The following is a 17,749-nucleotide window of genomic DNA, read 5'->3' as shown; positions in this document are numbered from 1 at the left end:
TTTAAATATCGCGCCACAAATTGCAATTAAAGTTACCAGCACTTTTCAGTGATGGTAGACTAGCCCAATACTAGCAAAGCACTTATATACCAACTTGTGTGGAAGACACGATCAAAACAAAACCCCCGTGAAACCTACTAGGCGCATGTTCGGAATCTCGAATCAAAACAAAACTCGCGTAAAAGTTGCGATGGTCAGCGTGTGGGGAAGAGTTGTTGTTGTGGTTTTAAATTGGGATACTAAATTGAATTTCCAGATTTAAAATATATATATATTAAGTTTTTGAAACAATTTGTATATAAGTAATTTTATCGAAATCAAACAGTACCTCAAATGCTTTCCCCAGTTGCAAACAATTTCACACTAAAGCAGCCCCGTTGCTGTCAACTATCAACAATGAGTGCTTTGTGCTCGCTCAAAGAAATGATAATTTTAGCACTAAAAAAAGTCTAAGCACGACATAAACCCCCTTTTTAGGTGCCCTGCCACGCCCGTCCGCCTGTTGTTTTGCTGGTGTGACAGCCAAAGGCGACAAAGTGAAATGCATGAATTTAGCTATTATGCTGCGAGGAGTGGCGCAAACTGGTGTGAAATGTGTGTGTGTGGGTGGGTGGCACGGTGGAGGAAGCAACAGACTGTCATTAGTCTGCACGATCTACTTTGTATTGCGGGGAGAGAGTGCTGTTGACTTCCTATTTGACTAGGTATCTATAGTTTGTAGAACAGCAAGGATCGAAAGAAAGTGGAATGTTCATTGAACCTATGGTTTTACGATACAACAATTTTCTATTGCATTTGCACTCAATGCTTTTTAATTTTATTAATTTAAAAATAAAGTATTTTAAACATCAATTTATATTCGTTCGCGTTCGTTTCTTCACTACCGCTCAAATCGTTCCAAAAAATTACCGAAAGAGATTGTCACCCGTTTACACTTGTCTCAATAGAGTGTAAAATGAAGTCTCTTCCAAAGTACGCAGCAGAGCATATCGAATAAGGTGACGAAACTTAACGCCTCATCGAGCGCAACGCCCTGGCAGCGTTGGAAGTTTGAGAAGAAAACATATAAAAACGACCGCGATGTCGCGATGGCGATATGCGTTTGCAGCATAAATGCTCTACCCCCATGCTGCTGCTTGGCAGGCATCATCTCAGCAATAGTCAGTTGAGTTATAGTGAGCATGTTACATAAAAACCGATCTCAACGCACCACGCACTGCGGTGTGGTTTGTTAAAATTTCTGTTTCGTGCTGTGCGAGGTGATCAACTTCTTTTTTGCTGTATTTCCTTTAGCGACATTTTATTACGATTACTACTGGAATTGAACATAACAATCCTACATGAAAAACAAATTGGTCTTCATGAAATTGAAATCTTTTCAAGATCATTTCTTGTCTTGTTTAACAAGTTTCCTGAACTGTTATTTAAAAATTCCCTATAAATAATAAAGAAATTTAAAACAAAAAATAAATAATAATAAATATCTCAGAAGTTTCTCGATCCTTCCGCTCTTTGAAACATTACAAAGATGAAAAAAACTAAAAGACAATTTTGAAAGTAGCAATGGTTATTTTTCTTCAAGTAGATGTCCAGAAAACACGCCGAGAGGGCTAATTAGATTAAGCCCTCATGTCTTCATCCATAAAGTACGTAACGCCAAAATCAGCCAAACTTTACAAAAACGTCATCTTTAAATCGTTAATAACTCGGCAGGGTTAACTCGGATCGTTTTGCGGTCTTCGAGAAAGTTCTTCGTCATACAATTTTACATGAGAATCTCACACCTGACAATGATCTTGATTCATTTAACGCCACCTTATGATTGCTTTTCTCTATGAGCAATTCTCTACCAAAACCGGAAATGGATTTTATTTGTATTTTTTGATTTGGCTCAAACTTTGTGGGGGCCTTCCCTATGACCAAATAAGCTATTTTGTGTGATTGGTTCATCCATATACAAGTCTCCATACAATTTTGGCTGCTGTCCATACAAAAATGGTATGTAAATATTCAAACAGCTGTAACTTTTGAGTAAATTTTCTGATCAATTTGGTGTCTTCAGCCAAGTTGTAGGTATTGTTGAGGGCTTTTGAGAAAAAATAGGTACACGGAAAAAAAATTGCAGATTTTTTAATCAACTTTTTTTTCACTAAAACTCAATTTCCCAAAATACGTATTTTTTGATTTTCGAGATTTTTTGATGTTTTAGGGGACAAAAATCCGCAACTTTTGAGCCATAGAGAAACATGGTCGCCATCTTGAATATCTCGCTTCCCTTAAGGAATCGGGCTTCGTGACCGCGATATTCGGACTCAGCAGGGTCGATTTAGCCTAGATCCATCAAAACCTGGCCTGTTACACGATTTGCCGTTAGACATGCTATTTTTGGGTTTTTAGCCTTGACTAATAGGGAGGGCCCCACAAAGTTTAAGTCAAATAAAAAAATACAAAAAAAAAATGGTCGATATCGGCCGATTTCGTAGAGAGTTGCTCCTATACATTTTTTTTTCGATTTTTTGCATACAAACATCAACGATAAAAAGTCTTAACCGATTTTAAGAGCCTTGACCGATTTGGCTCAAAATTGTGGGAGGTTGGTGTGAGCACACACTTAATTTTATTTAAAATCTGTTTTCAGGGCATTAAAATGTACATTTTCATCTATTATCAAAACAAATTTGAAGACATTTGGTTGTATCATTGCCGAGATATAGCTATTTGAAGTTAGCATTTTAAAAAAAAAGGGTGCCACGATATCTTAACACTGCCTAAACCAAATCGGCTCAAAATTTTGGTGAAAACTCTTTAAACCGGTCCTGTGTGCATGACGAAGGCCGATTTTCAAAAACCTTATTTAAAAAAAGATAAAATTATTTTTGTGTTTTTCAAAATTCCAAAATCGGGCTTCGTCATGCACACGGGATATGACTTGAGAGTTTTCTCCCCGAATTTCAGCTAATTTGGTCCATCCCATCTCGAGATATCGTGGCACCCGTAAATCAACTTGGTGTTTCGAGAAAAACGCTCAGAGAGATAGCACGACGACGTCGATTTCCTTTTTATGATTGAGTTAACCCTCTACAACCCAACCCCCATCTAAATGGGCTACAAAATTCGTCAAAAATCATATTTTCTACCAATTTTGATCTTAAAACAGCATTGGAAAGAAGAACTCTTAAAATTTTAGAAAATTTTAGGGTTGGAAGTTTGACTTGTTTGATATGATTTTGCCAATGTTTTGAAAAAAATAATTTTTAGGGGTAGGCATGTGATTTTTACTATCATTTGTAATTTTTGTAGTGTTCCAGACTATGTTTCTACGCAATATTTTTTACAATATAGATTCTATAGCAGAAAATGTGGAAAACAAGCAAAAAATTGAAAACGTGATTGCAAAAACATAAAAAAATTAAAGGCAAAATGAAATGATAGGATGTGGTAGAATAGGCCAAATACAAAAAAATAAAAAATAAATAAATAAGATAAATGCAAATTAAAATACTAAAAAGAAAACAAGAAAACATAAAGAGAAGTAAAGTTTTTCGTAGAAAAAAACATACTCAAAATAACCTCCTGAATAAGGTAGAAATAAAAACCCTAAAAAAAATTGGGCAGAAGAGAGTTAACTATCCTATCATTTTTTGACTGATTATTTCGCTTCAGTATGTTGGAATAATGTAAATTTAAGGAACTTGACTGAAATAACTCCAGGAACTGCTTAATTTCGAGCAAAATTAGGGGGTTCAATATAGCACAACGAAAATTATTAATTTAACCTACACAAATGAGGAAAATTGCGTGGTTTTATCAGCAACTGTAAACTCATCTTTTGTTTTATTTGAGTGAACTTATAACTTATTGACATGCAAAAGTTTACTTTTTTTATTCATTTATATGCTTACAGTGATTTTTGAAACGTCTTCTGTGATCATTTTTGGAAAAAATGTGTTAATAATGCTGTACATTTTTATGTTGTTTTAGCCCTTTCAGGTCTGATGGGTCATACAGGACCCAAAAATTAAAAATATGAAAACTAGCCAAAATGTGTTGTATGGTAACAAAACATATATGTTTACAATGGAAAGTGAGCAGCGGCCCTTTTTGCCTTCCTCACTGAGGTAAGGCTATAATCCTGCTCTAAAATTGAACTTTTTATTTAAAGCTCGAAAACCCACCTTGATGTATACATATCGACTCAGAATCGAAAACTGAACAAATGTCTGTGTGTATGTGTGTGTGTATGTGTGTGTGTATGTGTATGTGTGTGTATGTGTGTGTATGTGTGTGTGTATGTGTGTGTGTATGTGTGTGTGTATGTGTGTGTGTATGTGACCAATAATGTCACGCAGTTTTCTCAGCACTGACTGAACCGATTTTGACCAAACCAGTCGCATTCGACTTGGTTTAGGGTCCCATACGACTGCTATTGAATTGTTTGAAGTTTCGATAAGTAGTTCAAAAGTTATGTATAAAAATGTGTTTTCGCATATTTTCGGAAGTTGAATAAATGGCAGTAAACGGAACCAAACATCATCATGTTATACATCGTTAGTTAGGTAATTGAAAGACCTTTCCAACGAGTCTAAAACATTGAAGATCTGGCAACCCTGTCTCGAGTTCTGACCACTTAAGTGATATTTATGTACTTTTTTTGTAGCCGGATCTCACTTAAATGTATGTAAACAACGTCCAGATCCATCATCCGACCCATCTTTGGAAAGGTAATTGAAAGACCTTTCCAACGAGTCTAAAACATTGAAGATCTGGCAACCCTGTCTTAAGCTATGCCCACTTAAGTGACCTTAATGTACTTTTTTGTAGCCGGATCTCACTTAAATGTATGTAAACAATTTCCGGATCCATCATCCGACCCATCCTTGGTAAGGTAATCGAAAGACCTTTCCAATGAGTCTAAAACATTGACGATCTGACAACCCTGTCTTGAGCTATGACCACTTAAGTGACATTTATTTACTTTTTTGTAGCCGGATCTCACTTAAATATAAGTAAACCACGTCCGGATCCATCATCCGACCCATCGTTGGTTAGGTAATCGAAAGACCTTTCCAACGAGTCTAAAACATTGATAATCTGGCAACCCTGTCTCAAGCTATGCCCACTTAAGTGACCTTAATGTACTTTTTTGTAGCCGGATCTCACTTAAATGTATGTAAACAATGTCCGGATCCATCATCCGACCCATCGTTGGTTAGGTAATCGAAAAACCTTTCCAACGAGTCTAAAACATTGAAGATCTGGCAACCCTGTCTCGAGTTCTGACCACTTAAGATGCCACTTATGAGCCCTTGAGTGATATGTGTGTTTTTTGTATTCCGGAACTTAACGAAATCAGACGAAATTTGTGTCCAAACCCATCATATCACATATCACACATTGTTGGAAAAGAGTGAGGAAGGCACCAACCACATAGGTGGATTAAGTTAGTTTTTATACTTTATATCTATCATCATCGGCTAAAATTGAAATAAAAATAACAGTTTTCCTACAGTAGACCCGGGTCCAATATTGGATTATGGACCCGGGACTACTATAGGAAAAGGGGGTCCATTTCAGGTCCACTAATGGTTAACATTACATAGCATGGGCCTGTTGCAAGTATTTTTTTAGTTTATGTTATTTTAAAATGTAGACAAACATATATATTTAATATATTTAAATTTAAATGCAAAGCGTATTTAACAAAAGCAGTCATTAAAATTGAGAAAAACAAACAATTCTTGAATTTGAGAATGCAGTCAAATTGAGAATGTTCAATTACCTCATTGTTTTTATTTTTTTTAACATTTGTGAGATTTGAATTATGATCAGTCGATTAAAAATACTAGAAAATAGGTCATTCCATACGACCCAAAACGATTCATTTCACGCTTCATCGACCGCCAATCACAATCTCCTATCTCGCAATCGTCAGTTCAAGACCTTGTGAACCGCGTGTGACCTTCCACCAGGTGCCACTGTTCTGGCTGCCTCTAGCTGTCGATTGACGGCAGCGTGACAGGTGACCGAGGCTTCAACAGGTGTGCACAACAAACCAACCAACCATTCAATCTCTGCAGCAGCACCGCAGTAGGGACTGGATGTGCAGCGCAATAAATCTTAAACATTAGATAACCAAACCAAACGAACTGAATGAATCGGCATCAAACCGGTTCCAGACTCGTTCTGCGGCTATTCTAGCCCGCACACACACGTTTGGAGTTGTCATTCGAGTACATGCGTTCAGCAAAAGCAAAACAAACACACATTTTGCAGATATACGCTGAATGGATTCCATGAAGAGGGTAATGTAGGTCAGTGTGTGACGCGACAAGAGGGTGTGAAGGGAACAAGATTTGTTTCACTGATAAGGTATACAATTGACACACGTGTGTTGGACGGATTTGTTTACATAAATGCATATAAACTGTGGGAAAATGTTTAGAGTAATGACACGGACTCGATGTGGAAAAGGAAAGTTTTCCGGAAACATCTTCGCCGTAAATGATACGTAACGTAACAAGAGTAAAAAGTTGAACGATAATTCATTCGGTAAATAGCAATGCTTCACGATGTCAGCCATCATTGATTGGACACGAATGACAAATTGAAGTTACTAACCACAGAGGCATATTATAGCCTCTGTGTTATGTTAGAAAGTGCAGCCGCAAGTACCACAGAATTACATTGAACGGAAAGCCATACACTGAGTTCAGTTGCTCCAAGTCGTGACTTACGCATTAGTTCGTTTCAAAAGTCGACAGCTGATGTATATGAAAGCTTTCAATTCGATCGACTAAACATCTTGCATTATTCTATAGGTTTCGTCAAATAGTACAAATCTCAAATACAGTCATCAATCATGAACATAGGTACAGTCAAAACACAGTAATTTTATACGAATGAAGTTAACCCAAATAATCCAATAAAGCACCAAGTCGTGACAACCCAGAAGGCCTAAAACCCAAAACAAAATTATGCTCACACAACCTGTAACGACGAACACCCCTCAATTTTCGACAAAACCAGCCTCGACTAAAACCACGAAAACAATAGAATAGTTAAACCACAACCGCTCACTTAACTCAATTATCACAAAATGTTCACTAGATACACACACAAGATGATGATGACTGACCAATTAGCAATTACCAACTGTTTCTGCGCGCTTTGAAGCATGCAAAGTTACTTAGAATATCCCAAAGTCTAAAAAGACGTCAACTAATGACGATGTCGTTTTGTGTCTCTGCGCAGAAATCTCCCGCCTCACGATGGCCAGCGCAGAACAGGGAGCCGGGACCGACCAGACCGACCGGGGCATGCGGAAGGAGTACTTCGGCAGCAGTGGCGTCACCAAGTTCCTGCCGCCGGTGTTTAAGCTGCTGGAGCTGGTGAGTTGCAATGGTTGGCAATTATGTGTAAAGATTATTATTTAGTAAATTCATAAATCGCAATTTAAAATAAAATAAAATGAAGCAGATAAAAAACATATTGACCTTTCATGAAGGATTATTTTTACAATAATATATCTGCTATCGTAAAATTGCAATACAAGTTAGTGTTAACTATTTGTTTATGTTTATGTAGTAATTTCATAGTATCTCATCTTGACTCAATTGTAGTTTATAAAGGAAGAAGTCAATTTTGATCAAAAACTTTTTTTGAATCTTTTGACAGTTATTAAATATAGATTTTAACAGAAATAACTTTAGATATTTAGTCATATTTGGGATAATCGAATCACGAAAAACAAACTTTTTTGTTGTCTAACTTTTAGTCGTTGAGTTCAAATGTGATCCAAAAATGCTCTAAAGAGCAATTCCAGCTCAAATCAGGAATTTTTCTGGTACTTTTGTACCCGACCCTCTCCGATTTCAATGAAACTTTGTGGACATGTTATCCTTGGCCTATATAAGCCATTTTTGTGTATATGGAGCCAATTGTACTCGAAAATGACATTTGAGAAGGGCGTAAGTTATTTAAATATTTTTGTATTTTGTAATTTAAAAATTACTGTATCTCGAAGCCATTGCACAGTGGGGCGAGGTGGCAATCTAGCGGGACAAAATTAATAGCGCTCTGGGGTTACGTCCTAGAGCTTCGGTGTCTTCAGCAAAGTTGCTCAGAAAAATCAGGGCTACATTTTGGTACTAAAATGTAGTTCTAATTTTGGCCGCATAGGTGGCGCTGAAATCTAACTTTTTCCAGTGACCTCCTAGCGAGTTGGTGTCTTCGACAAAGTTGTAGATCTCGCCAAATTACGTATAGCCACGGAACATGTCAAAATTCTCAAAAATAACTGCGTAAAGTTACAGTTAGTTAAAAAAATAGTTATAATTAAGCTATGAATATTCAGTCAATCTAGCAGGACAAAATTAATAGCGCTCTGGGGTTACGTCCTAGAGCTTCGGTGTCTTCAGCAAAGTTGCTCAGAAAAATCAGGGCTACATTTTGGTACTAAAATGTAGTTCCAATTTTGGCCGCATAGGTGGCGCTGAAATCTAACTTTTTCCAGTGACCTCCTAGCGAGTTGGTGTCTTCGACAAAGTTGTAGATCTCGCCAAATTACGTATAGTCACCGAACATGTCAAAATTTTCAAAAACAACTGTGCAAAGTTACAGTTAGTTTAAAAAATAGTTATAATTAAGCTATGAATATTCAGTCAATCTAGCAGGACAAAATTAATAGCGCTCTGGGGTTACGTCCTAGAGCTTCGGTGTCCTCAGCAAAGTTGCTCAGAAAAATCAGGGCTACATTTTGGTACTAAAATGTAGTTCCAATTTTGGCCGCATAGGTGGCGCTGAAATCTAACTTTTTCCAGTGACCTCCTAGCGAGTTGGTGTCTTCGACAAAGTTGTAGATCTCGCCAAATTACGTATAGTCACGGAACATGTCAAAATTTTCAAAAACAACTGTGCAAAGTTACAGTTAGTTTAAAAAATAGTTATAATTAAGCTATGAATATTCAGTCAATCTAGCAGGACAAAATTTCTTATAAACTTCGTCAAAATTACTTAGTACTTCGTCGCATCCGAACCAGTATACGATTCAAAAAGTTTATTTAGCAATTCTATGGTAAGATATTGACATTTAGTTAAATTAAAAGTATGCAAAATTAAGTTTAGATAAGTTTTATATAGAATTTCCAGAAGTATATAAACATTTATACTAAGTAGTTAGTAAACTTTATATTCAATCCAAATTATTTTTTAACCAGTCAAAGATGCCTATTTGGAGTTGGGAGACTGGATTTATGGTGATATGTCAACAAATAACTTTATGTATGTTAATTTTTCGAAAAGTGTACACATTTTTTTCGCACCATTTTTGATTTTTGTAATAGTATTTGTTATATAACTTTTTATTGAAATCATCTTTTCATGAACTTTTTGTAGAAAAATATTCGGCATGAGTTTCTGAACAAAAGGTACTAGGTTTCTGTCAAACTTTAAATTGTTTACATGTTTCATCACAATTTGTGCATAGTGCCCAAGGGGAGTAAACATACTTTTTGCCTTCCTCACTGAGGTAAGGCTATAATCCTGCTCGAAAAATGAACTTTTGAAAAACAGCTCGTAGACCTATATTCATGTATACCTATCGACTCAGAATCGAAAACTGAACAAATGTCTGTGTGTGTGTGTGTATGTGTGTGCGTATTCACTTTGGTGCTCAAAATTCTTGCCAAGTTTTCTCGGCACTGGCTGATCCGATTTGAGTCAAACAAGTTGCATTCGATTTGTTTTGGTGCCCCATACTGCACTATTGAATTGTTTGAAGATCCGATAAGTAGTTCAAAAGTTACGTATAAAAAAGTGCCAGAGTTGCAAATCAGGTGCTGGAATTTTGATGCCGGATCTCACTTATCTATATGAAAACTATGTCCGGATCTATCATCCGACCCATCGTTGGTTAGGTAATCAAAAGACCTTTCCAATGAGTCCAAAACATTGAAGATCTGGCAACCCTGTCTCGAGATATGACCACTTAAGTGATATTTATGTACTTTTTTGAAGCCGGATCTCACTTAAATGTATGTAAACTATATCCGGATCCATCATCCAACTCATCGTTGGTTAGGTTATCAAAAGACCTTTCCAATGAGTCCAAAACATTGAAGATCTGGCAACCCTGTCTCAAGTTATGCCCACTTAAGTGATATTTATGTACTTTTTTAAAACCGGATCTCACTTAAATGTATGTAAACTATGTTCAGATCTATCATCCGACCCATCGTTTGTTAGGTAATAAAAATACCTTTCCAACGAGTCCAAAACATTGAAGATCTGGCAACCCTGTCTCAAGTTATGACCACTTAAGTGATATTTATGTACTTTTTTAAGCCGGATCTCACTTAAATGTATGTAAACTATGTCCGGATCCATCATCCGACCCATCGTTGGTTAGGTTATCAAAAACCTTTCCAATGAGTCCAAAACATTGAAGATCTGGCTACCCTGTCTCAAGTTATGACCACTTAAGTGATATTTATGTACTTTTTTGAAGCCGGATCTCACTTAAATGTATGTAAACTATGTCCGGATCCATCATCCGACTCATCGTTGGTTAGGTAATCAAAAGACCTTTCCAATGAGTCCAAAACATTGAAGATCTGGCAACCCTGTCTCAAGTTATGACCACTTAAGTGATATTTATGTACTTTTTTGAAGCCGGATCTCACTTAAATGTATGTAAACTATGTCCGGATCCATCATCCGACCCATCGTTGGTAAGGTTATCAAAAAACCTTTCCAATGAGTCCAAAACATTGAAGATCTGGCAACCCTGTCTCAAGTTATGACCACTTAAGTGATATTTATGTACTTTTTTGAAGCCGGATCTCACTTAAATGTATGTAAACTATGTCCGGATCCATCATCCGACTCATCGTTGGTTAGGTAATCAAAAGACCTTTCCAATGAGTTCAAAACATTGAAGATCTGGCAACCCTGTCTCAAGTTATGACCACTTAAGTGATATTTATGTACTTTTTTGAAGCCGGATCTCACTTAAATGTATGTAAACTATGTCCGGATCCATCATCCGACTCATCGTTGGTTAGGTAATCAAAAGATTTTTCCAATGAGTTCAAAACATTGAAGATCTGGCAACCCTGTCTCAAGTTATGACCACTTAAGTGATATTTATGTACTTTTTTGAAGCCGGATCTCACTTAAATGTATGTAAACTGTGTCCGGATCCATCATCCGACCCATCGTTGGTTAGGTAATTGAAAGGCCTTTCCAATGAGTCCAAAACATTGAATATCTGGCAACCCTGTCTCGAGTTATAACCACTTAAGTGATATTTATGTACTTTTTTGAAGCCGGATCTCACTTAAATGTATGTAAACTATGTCCGGATCCATCATCCGACCCATCATCCGACCCATCGTTGGTTAGGTTTGAAGATCTGGCAACGCTCAGTCTCAAGTTATGACCGCTTAACTGACATTTGTGTATTTTTTTTATTGAGAAATAGATGGAATTGGTGTCCAAACCCATCATATCACCAAATGTTGGTAAAAAGTGAGGAAGGCGCCAACCACATAGGTGGATTAAGTTAGTTTTTCAATTTCAATTTGTGTTTTTATTAGAATTTAGCAGTTCTGTTCCAGGATGTTACATTTGCAATTCAGAGATTTGGAGAACCTTTCACTGAGATCAATTCATAAGCCTTTGCAGGGAGGATACATATTTCTACGTTTAGATTTTGCTAGCTGAGTGCTCTTTTAGGGAAAATATTTTGAGAAAAAACCCTAGATCTATGTTTGGCTTAAAACATACTTTTTTACATACTGTATGTTTCAATGCTTTTGTCACCACCCCCAAATCAGAGGTAGAGCATATTTGTTCCAAAAAAAAAAATCAAACTTTCAATGGAAACTTATGTGCAGTCAGCTGAAATCCATTTAAAATGAATTGCTCTGCGTTAAGAATAATTTTGTACATGTTCGGGTTTATTCAAAAACAATTTTAATTTAATTAAATTTTAGATGAACAGTATCGCTAAAATGTTTTTTTATTGCCGAATCTTATATTTTTTGAAAATAATGATTGCAAATCAAGAGTACTTTTGTATAATACATTCTATAACCATTTTTTTTATTGAAATGTTTAAATTCTGGCTTGTAATCTCACTTTTTATATTTCTTTTAATTTTTTTTTGCCTCCACTCGACCATGGCCAAAGTCTAAATGTTGCAAAATAACGTCCAAAACGTTACAATTGATTGAAAGATAAAATTACGCCACTACATAAATTGTTCAGATTTTATGTCACCTAAAAATGGTCTCAAATATCAATAAAAACACAAGAACATTAAACTAAATACCTTTTCAAACACCTAAAACAATAAAATCAACAAAACTGATAGACAACTGTCATTTTCTGTTTTCTATTATTTTTAAATACTAAAAATTTCCAAAAAATAACAGAAATTAAAAAAACTTCAAGTGATACATAATTTTTTAGTCTTTTAAATGAAAATAACGTAATTTCATTTTTTTTGTACATTTGGCCCGCAAGCTAATTTGTTTATTTTTGAAACTAACTGTTTTTTATGCACAGTTATTTTTAAGAATTTTGACATGTTCGGTAACTTTACGTAATTTGGCGAGATCTACAACTTTGTCGAAGACACCAACTCGCTAGGAGGTCACTGGAAAAAGTTAGATTTCAGCGCCACCTATGCGGCCAAAATTGGAACTACATTTTAGTACCAAAATGTAGCCCTGATTTTTCTGAGCAACTTTGCTGAAGACACCGAAGCTCTAGGACGTAACCCCAGTGCGCTATTAATTTTGTCCTGCTAGATTGACTGAATATTCATAGCTTAATTATAACTATTTTTTAAACTAACTGTAACTTTGCACAGTTGTTTTTGAAAATTTTGACATGTTCGGTGACTATACGTAATTTGGCGAGATCTACAACTTTGTCGAAGACACCAACTCGCTAGGAGGTCACTGGAAAAAGTTAGATTTCAGCGCCACCTATGCGGCCAAAATTGGAACTACATTTTAGTACCAAAATGTAGCCCTGATTTTTCTGAGCAACTTTGCTGAAGACACCGAAGCTCTAGGACGTAACCCCAGTGCGCTATTAATTTTGTCCTGCTAGATTGACTGAATATTCATAGCTTAATTATAACTATTTTTTAAACTAACTGTAACTTTGCACAGTTGTTTTTGAAAATTTTGACATGTTCGGTGACTATACGTAATTTGGCGAGATCTACAACTTTGTCGAAGACACCAACTCGCTAGGAGGTCACTGGAAAAAGTTAGATTTCAGCGCCACCTATGCGGCCAAAATTGGAACTACATTTTAGTACCAAAATGTAGCCCTGATTTTTCTGAGCAACTTTGCTGAAGACACCGAAGCTCTAGGACGTAACCCCAGAGCGCTATTAATTTTGTCCTGCTAGATTGACTGAATATTCATAGCTTAATTATAACTATTTTTTTAACTAACTGTAACTTTACGCAGTTATTTTTGAGAATTTTGACATGTTCCGTGGCTATACGTAATTTGGCGAGATCTACAACTTTGTCGAAGACACCAACTCGCTAGGAGGTCACTGGAAAAAGTTAGATTTCAGCGCCACCTATGCGGCCAAAATTGGAACTACATTTTAGTACCAAAATGTAGCCCTGATTTTTCTGAGCAACTTTGCTGAGGACACCGAAGCTCTAGGACGTAACCCCAGAGCGCTATTAATTTTGTCCTGCTAGATTGACTGAATATTCATAGCTTAATTATAACTATTTTTTAAACTAACTGTAACTTTGCACAGTTGTTTTTGAAAATTTTGACATGTTCCGTGACTATACGTAATTTGGCGAGATCTACAACTTTGTCGAAGACACCAACTCGCTAGGAGGTCACTGGAAAAAGTTAGATTTCAGCGCCACCTATGCGGCCAAAATTGGAACTACATTTTAGTACCAAAATGTAGCCCTGATTTTTCTGAGCAACTTTGCTGAAGACACCGAAGCTCTAGGACGTAACCCCAGAGCGCTATTAATTTTGTCCTGCTAGATTGACTGAATATTCATAGCTTAATTATAACTATTTTTTTAACTAACTGTAACTTTACGCAGTTATTTTTGAGAATTTTGACATGTTCCGTGGCTATACGTAATTTGGCGAGATCTACAACTTTGTCGAAGACACCAACTCGCTAGGAGGTCACTGGAAAAAGTTAGATTTCAGCGCCACCTATGCGGCCAAAATTAGAACTACATTTTAGTACCAAAATGTAGCCCTGATTTTTCTGAGCAACTTTGCTGAAGACACCGAAGCTCTAGGACGTAACCCCAGAGCGCTATTAATTTTGTCCCGCTAGATTGCCACCTCGCCCCACTGTGCATTGCAGCGTATCAAAAAGTGGTCAAAAACAAACTTGTAGGAAATTGGATAGGCTTTCTGAAAAAAAAAAAATACACTGAAAGAAAAATACACGCCACTTCTACGAGATTTTTTAATTTTTAAGTTTAAAAGTTAAAATGTCACAATTTTTTTTTCGTTCCAAAATTTTTGAGGAATTAGCCTAAGATGTTACAAAAAGAATCACGAAAAATGCAGGATGGTATGTCACTCCTAAAAAAAACACAAAAATCATTTACTAAAACTGTTTTTTTGAAAAGTGGTCTAAACTTAAAAATTTTCAAAAACCGATAGTGGGAATTGATTTTCCAGACAATTTTACATGAAAATCTCCATATTGACCATTGTCCTATATCCAATCCTTGTCAAGATACAGTGGTTTTAAAAATAAAAAAATGTTGAAAAAATAGTTTTTTTTTGTGGTTTCTGGCGATTTCTATTAGATGACTTGATTTTTCAGTCTTGAAAATATTTTTACCGGAAAGCTCGTCTAATTTTTCATAAATTTGCCTTTCACAGCTACAAGTTTCTTCAAGTTTCAAATATTTTTTTTTGCATTTTTTTTGTTGCCGCTGCAAATATTTTTCAAAGTTTAAAAAAAATATATTTTTTTTAATTTCAAAATTTTAAATGCATTTCCCGCGTTTTCAATTTTATTTAGCATGTCTGAGATCAATCAAAAATATTTTAAATTTTTGTGGAATTCCAATGTACAGCACCGCAAAAAGTTTTTTTCGGCGAAAGAAAATCTCTTCAATACTTGAATATTTGGAAAACTTATGTTTGCAAAACAACTGGGCAGGTTAAAATGCATTTTTAAACACTTTGTTCATTCAAGTTTTAATACAATGCATTGCAATGGCCTGTTATTTAAATTTTTATATTTTTTTTATTTAGTTGCATTTATAAAAAAAAATACAGTAACTTATTGTACGTGTAAAGTTCAAAACGAATTAATATTTGTTCGCATCAACATTAATTCATAGAACCGCTGTCAAAGCTACGTTGTATGATTTTTCTTTTTTGCATACATTGAATGGAGTGTCTGATACCAAACTGAAAACTTGAGAAAAAAATAATGCGCACAACAGATTCCAAAACAAAATATTCAAGTGCAAAGAAAATGTCACGCTTGTGCTTGAACCTCCTCCTACATTTTTGATGTAAACAAAGTGGGATCATTCGAAAATCACGTTACGCATTCTTTTTTTTAACCTCTCCATTACACTGACCTACAAAAAATGACTAAAATGTCTTTGCACTTCGAACTAAAAAAAATAGGCAGGGCCGAATGGTTTTTCTCCGAAGTTTGTATGGAGAATTAAAACGGTTCTTCACTCTTGCATCCAATATGTACAATGAACGAACCGCACTAATTCTCCTTACAAACTTTGAAGAGAAACCATTTGAAAAAACGAAACTATTGGCACTACGCCCCCCGGGGCATGGCCTTCCTCTAACGTGGGATTTCTGCTCCAGCGCCTCTGACGAGACAGGAGAAACCGGGACCGACGATTTACTTCACCATCCGATAGAAGCTCAGTGGATAAGGCGGGAATCGAACCCGCGTCTCATAGCATCATCGGGATCGGCAGCCGAAGCCGCTACCCCTGCGCCACGAGACCCACCATTTGGTCTCGTCCTAATATTTTTGAAAAATTCCAAATGCACGTGTTTCTGGGGATCCCAAAATTCATGCTTCCCCTCGAATTGAGAATGCGCAGAAATTTTGTTGGTCGCGGTTATATGCTTTTTTAAGTTGAAGTTTGAACATTATTAAAATTACCCGAAACTTTGATAAGGTCTTACCCTAATCTACATGACATTTCCATCAACATCTTACGTAACGTGTGTAAGTTACACTCATCTCACGCTATTATTATGGAGCGGCAGATAGTGCCTGAGAAAATTCTACTCTAAAGACCGGCCGGCTGCGCGCGAACAATCGGATCGTTAATTATAAACGAGATTCCGACGATGCACGATGGGTGGGAGAGGTCGGGTTAGACCCGGCAGGGTAATTAGTTTAGTTAGCCGATAGATCGCAAACATCTAGAGGGCGTGATTCATACGCCAACCGGCCAAGTGATGAGTGAGTCATCACAAACACACACAATTTTTTTTTGATCATGCTATCTTGTCGCACGTGCATTTTGGGTCAAATTGAGTTAAGAACGCCATTTTGTGCAGCTCACAATGCCTCACCTTTTGACCTTCACAGATCCCCGAAGTTCGATTTTAATCCTGAGATATTCAACAAAAACCGAAAAAAAAAATCCGTGCATTGTTGTCACTTTTGATATGAAAGAAGTTTCAATCGTGTCGTGCTTATCTAAAACAGTCTGAAAATTGCTGTAAGTGCGACAACTGGCCAAATGGATTTCAGGTCAGAGCGCATGAACATTTGTAATTATAACTCGGGACTTCGGCAACCAAATTCAATCAAACTTCGGGACAATGCAAAGAACGATCAGCCAAACAAAACGGGTTTAATATTGTTTACATTGCATGCTCTAATTTTTGGTTATTCAAGTTAATCACCAAAACGAGTTTATCTCGGAACGTAAAAAAGCGACGTGCGACAAGATAGCACGACAACGTCGAATTGACGTGCCGCCCTCTGCTGTATGACGCTCAACGAGAGTGTGATCACGACGTTACATCACACTTCACTTGATGCTTGTCTTCTAGAATGTGTTCTTTTCATGTCGTTAAGGGCTGTATAGTTTAACACATTTATTATACGTACGGAGATGGTGATTTTGCGTCTTAACTTGGAATTCTATTACGCTTTAGGAAACGTAAGGGGCATTACTCAGAGTCGGAGAAAGAAAGGCGTATGTAAAATTTAATAAAACAATCTTTGATCATTCTTCTCGCATATCAAATCTCCGATAATTTATTATTATCAATTCGTTGCATTTCAACTAGGCTCATAGGGTGCCTAGTGACCACTAAAACCCATTCTCAAATTTCCGACTTTTCCAGAAACTGAAATAATAGGCATTATGGTTTTAAACAAAAAAAAAACTCTTTATAAAAGATTCAATATCAACCATCAAAAATAAAATCTGAACAATTTTGAAAAATCAAACTAATTTAACAACAAATTCCTTAAAAAAAATACTTCAAAAATGGAAGCAATTCTCGATTAAATTTTCAAAAGGCCCTATCTGCATAGGAAACCCATGAGGGATAGGTTGTTTTGAAAATTTAATCTAGAATTATTATTTTGATTCAGAGTAGAACAAAAACAATTAATCTTCGAAAAATAGCCGAAAGCTTACCAATAGAGCAACTCTCTACGAAATCGGTCGATTTCTACCATTTTTATTTTTTGTATTTTTTTATTTGGCTCAAA

The 17,749-nt window shown here is 36.2% G+C and overlaps 2 protein-coding genes across 3 annotated transcripts in view; one reads left to right on the top strand and one right to left on the bottom strand.

Annotated features, from left to right (window-relative positions):
- The window catches only part of LOC120426302 (kinesin-like protein KIF3A), a 57,459-nt gene that overhangs the window by 26,632 nt on the left and 13,078 nt on the right, over positions 1–17,749 (bottom strand). The window lies entirely within an intron of this gene.
- LOC120426303 (uncharacterized) overlaps positions 1–17,749 on the top strand; it is a 35,861-nt gene that overhangs the window by 14,597 nt on the left and 3,515 nt on the right. Inside the window, exons 2-3 of one of the 2 annotated variants that reach the window (XM_039591051.2) lie at positions 6,819–6,869; positions 7,252–7,388. In XM_039591051.2, the coding sequence (XP_039446985.1) occupies positions 6,860–6,869; positions 7,252–7,388 (147 nt within the window). In that variant the 5' untranslated portion in view covers positions 6,819–6,859. The remainder of the gene's footprint in view (positions 1–6,818; positions 6,870–7,251; positions 7,389–17,749) is intronic. The other variant, XM_039591052.2, reaches the window with a different exon arrangement.

This window comes from Culex pipiens, chromosome 3 (genome assembly GCF_016801865.2).
Source record: "Culex pipiens pallens isolate TS chromosome 3, TS_CPP_V2, whole genome shotgun sequence".
Lineage (NCBI taxonomy): Eukaryota > Metazoa > Arthropoda > Insecta > Diptera > Culicidae > Culex > Culex pipiens.
The sequence above is the reverse complement of the archived record's forward strand: the minus strand, read 5'-3'. Positions and strand labels throughout refer to the sequence as shown.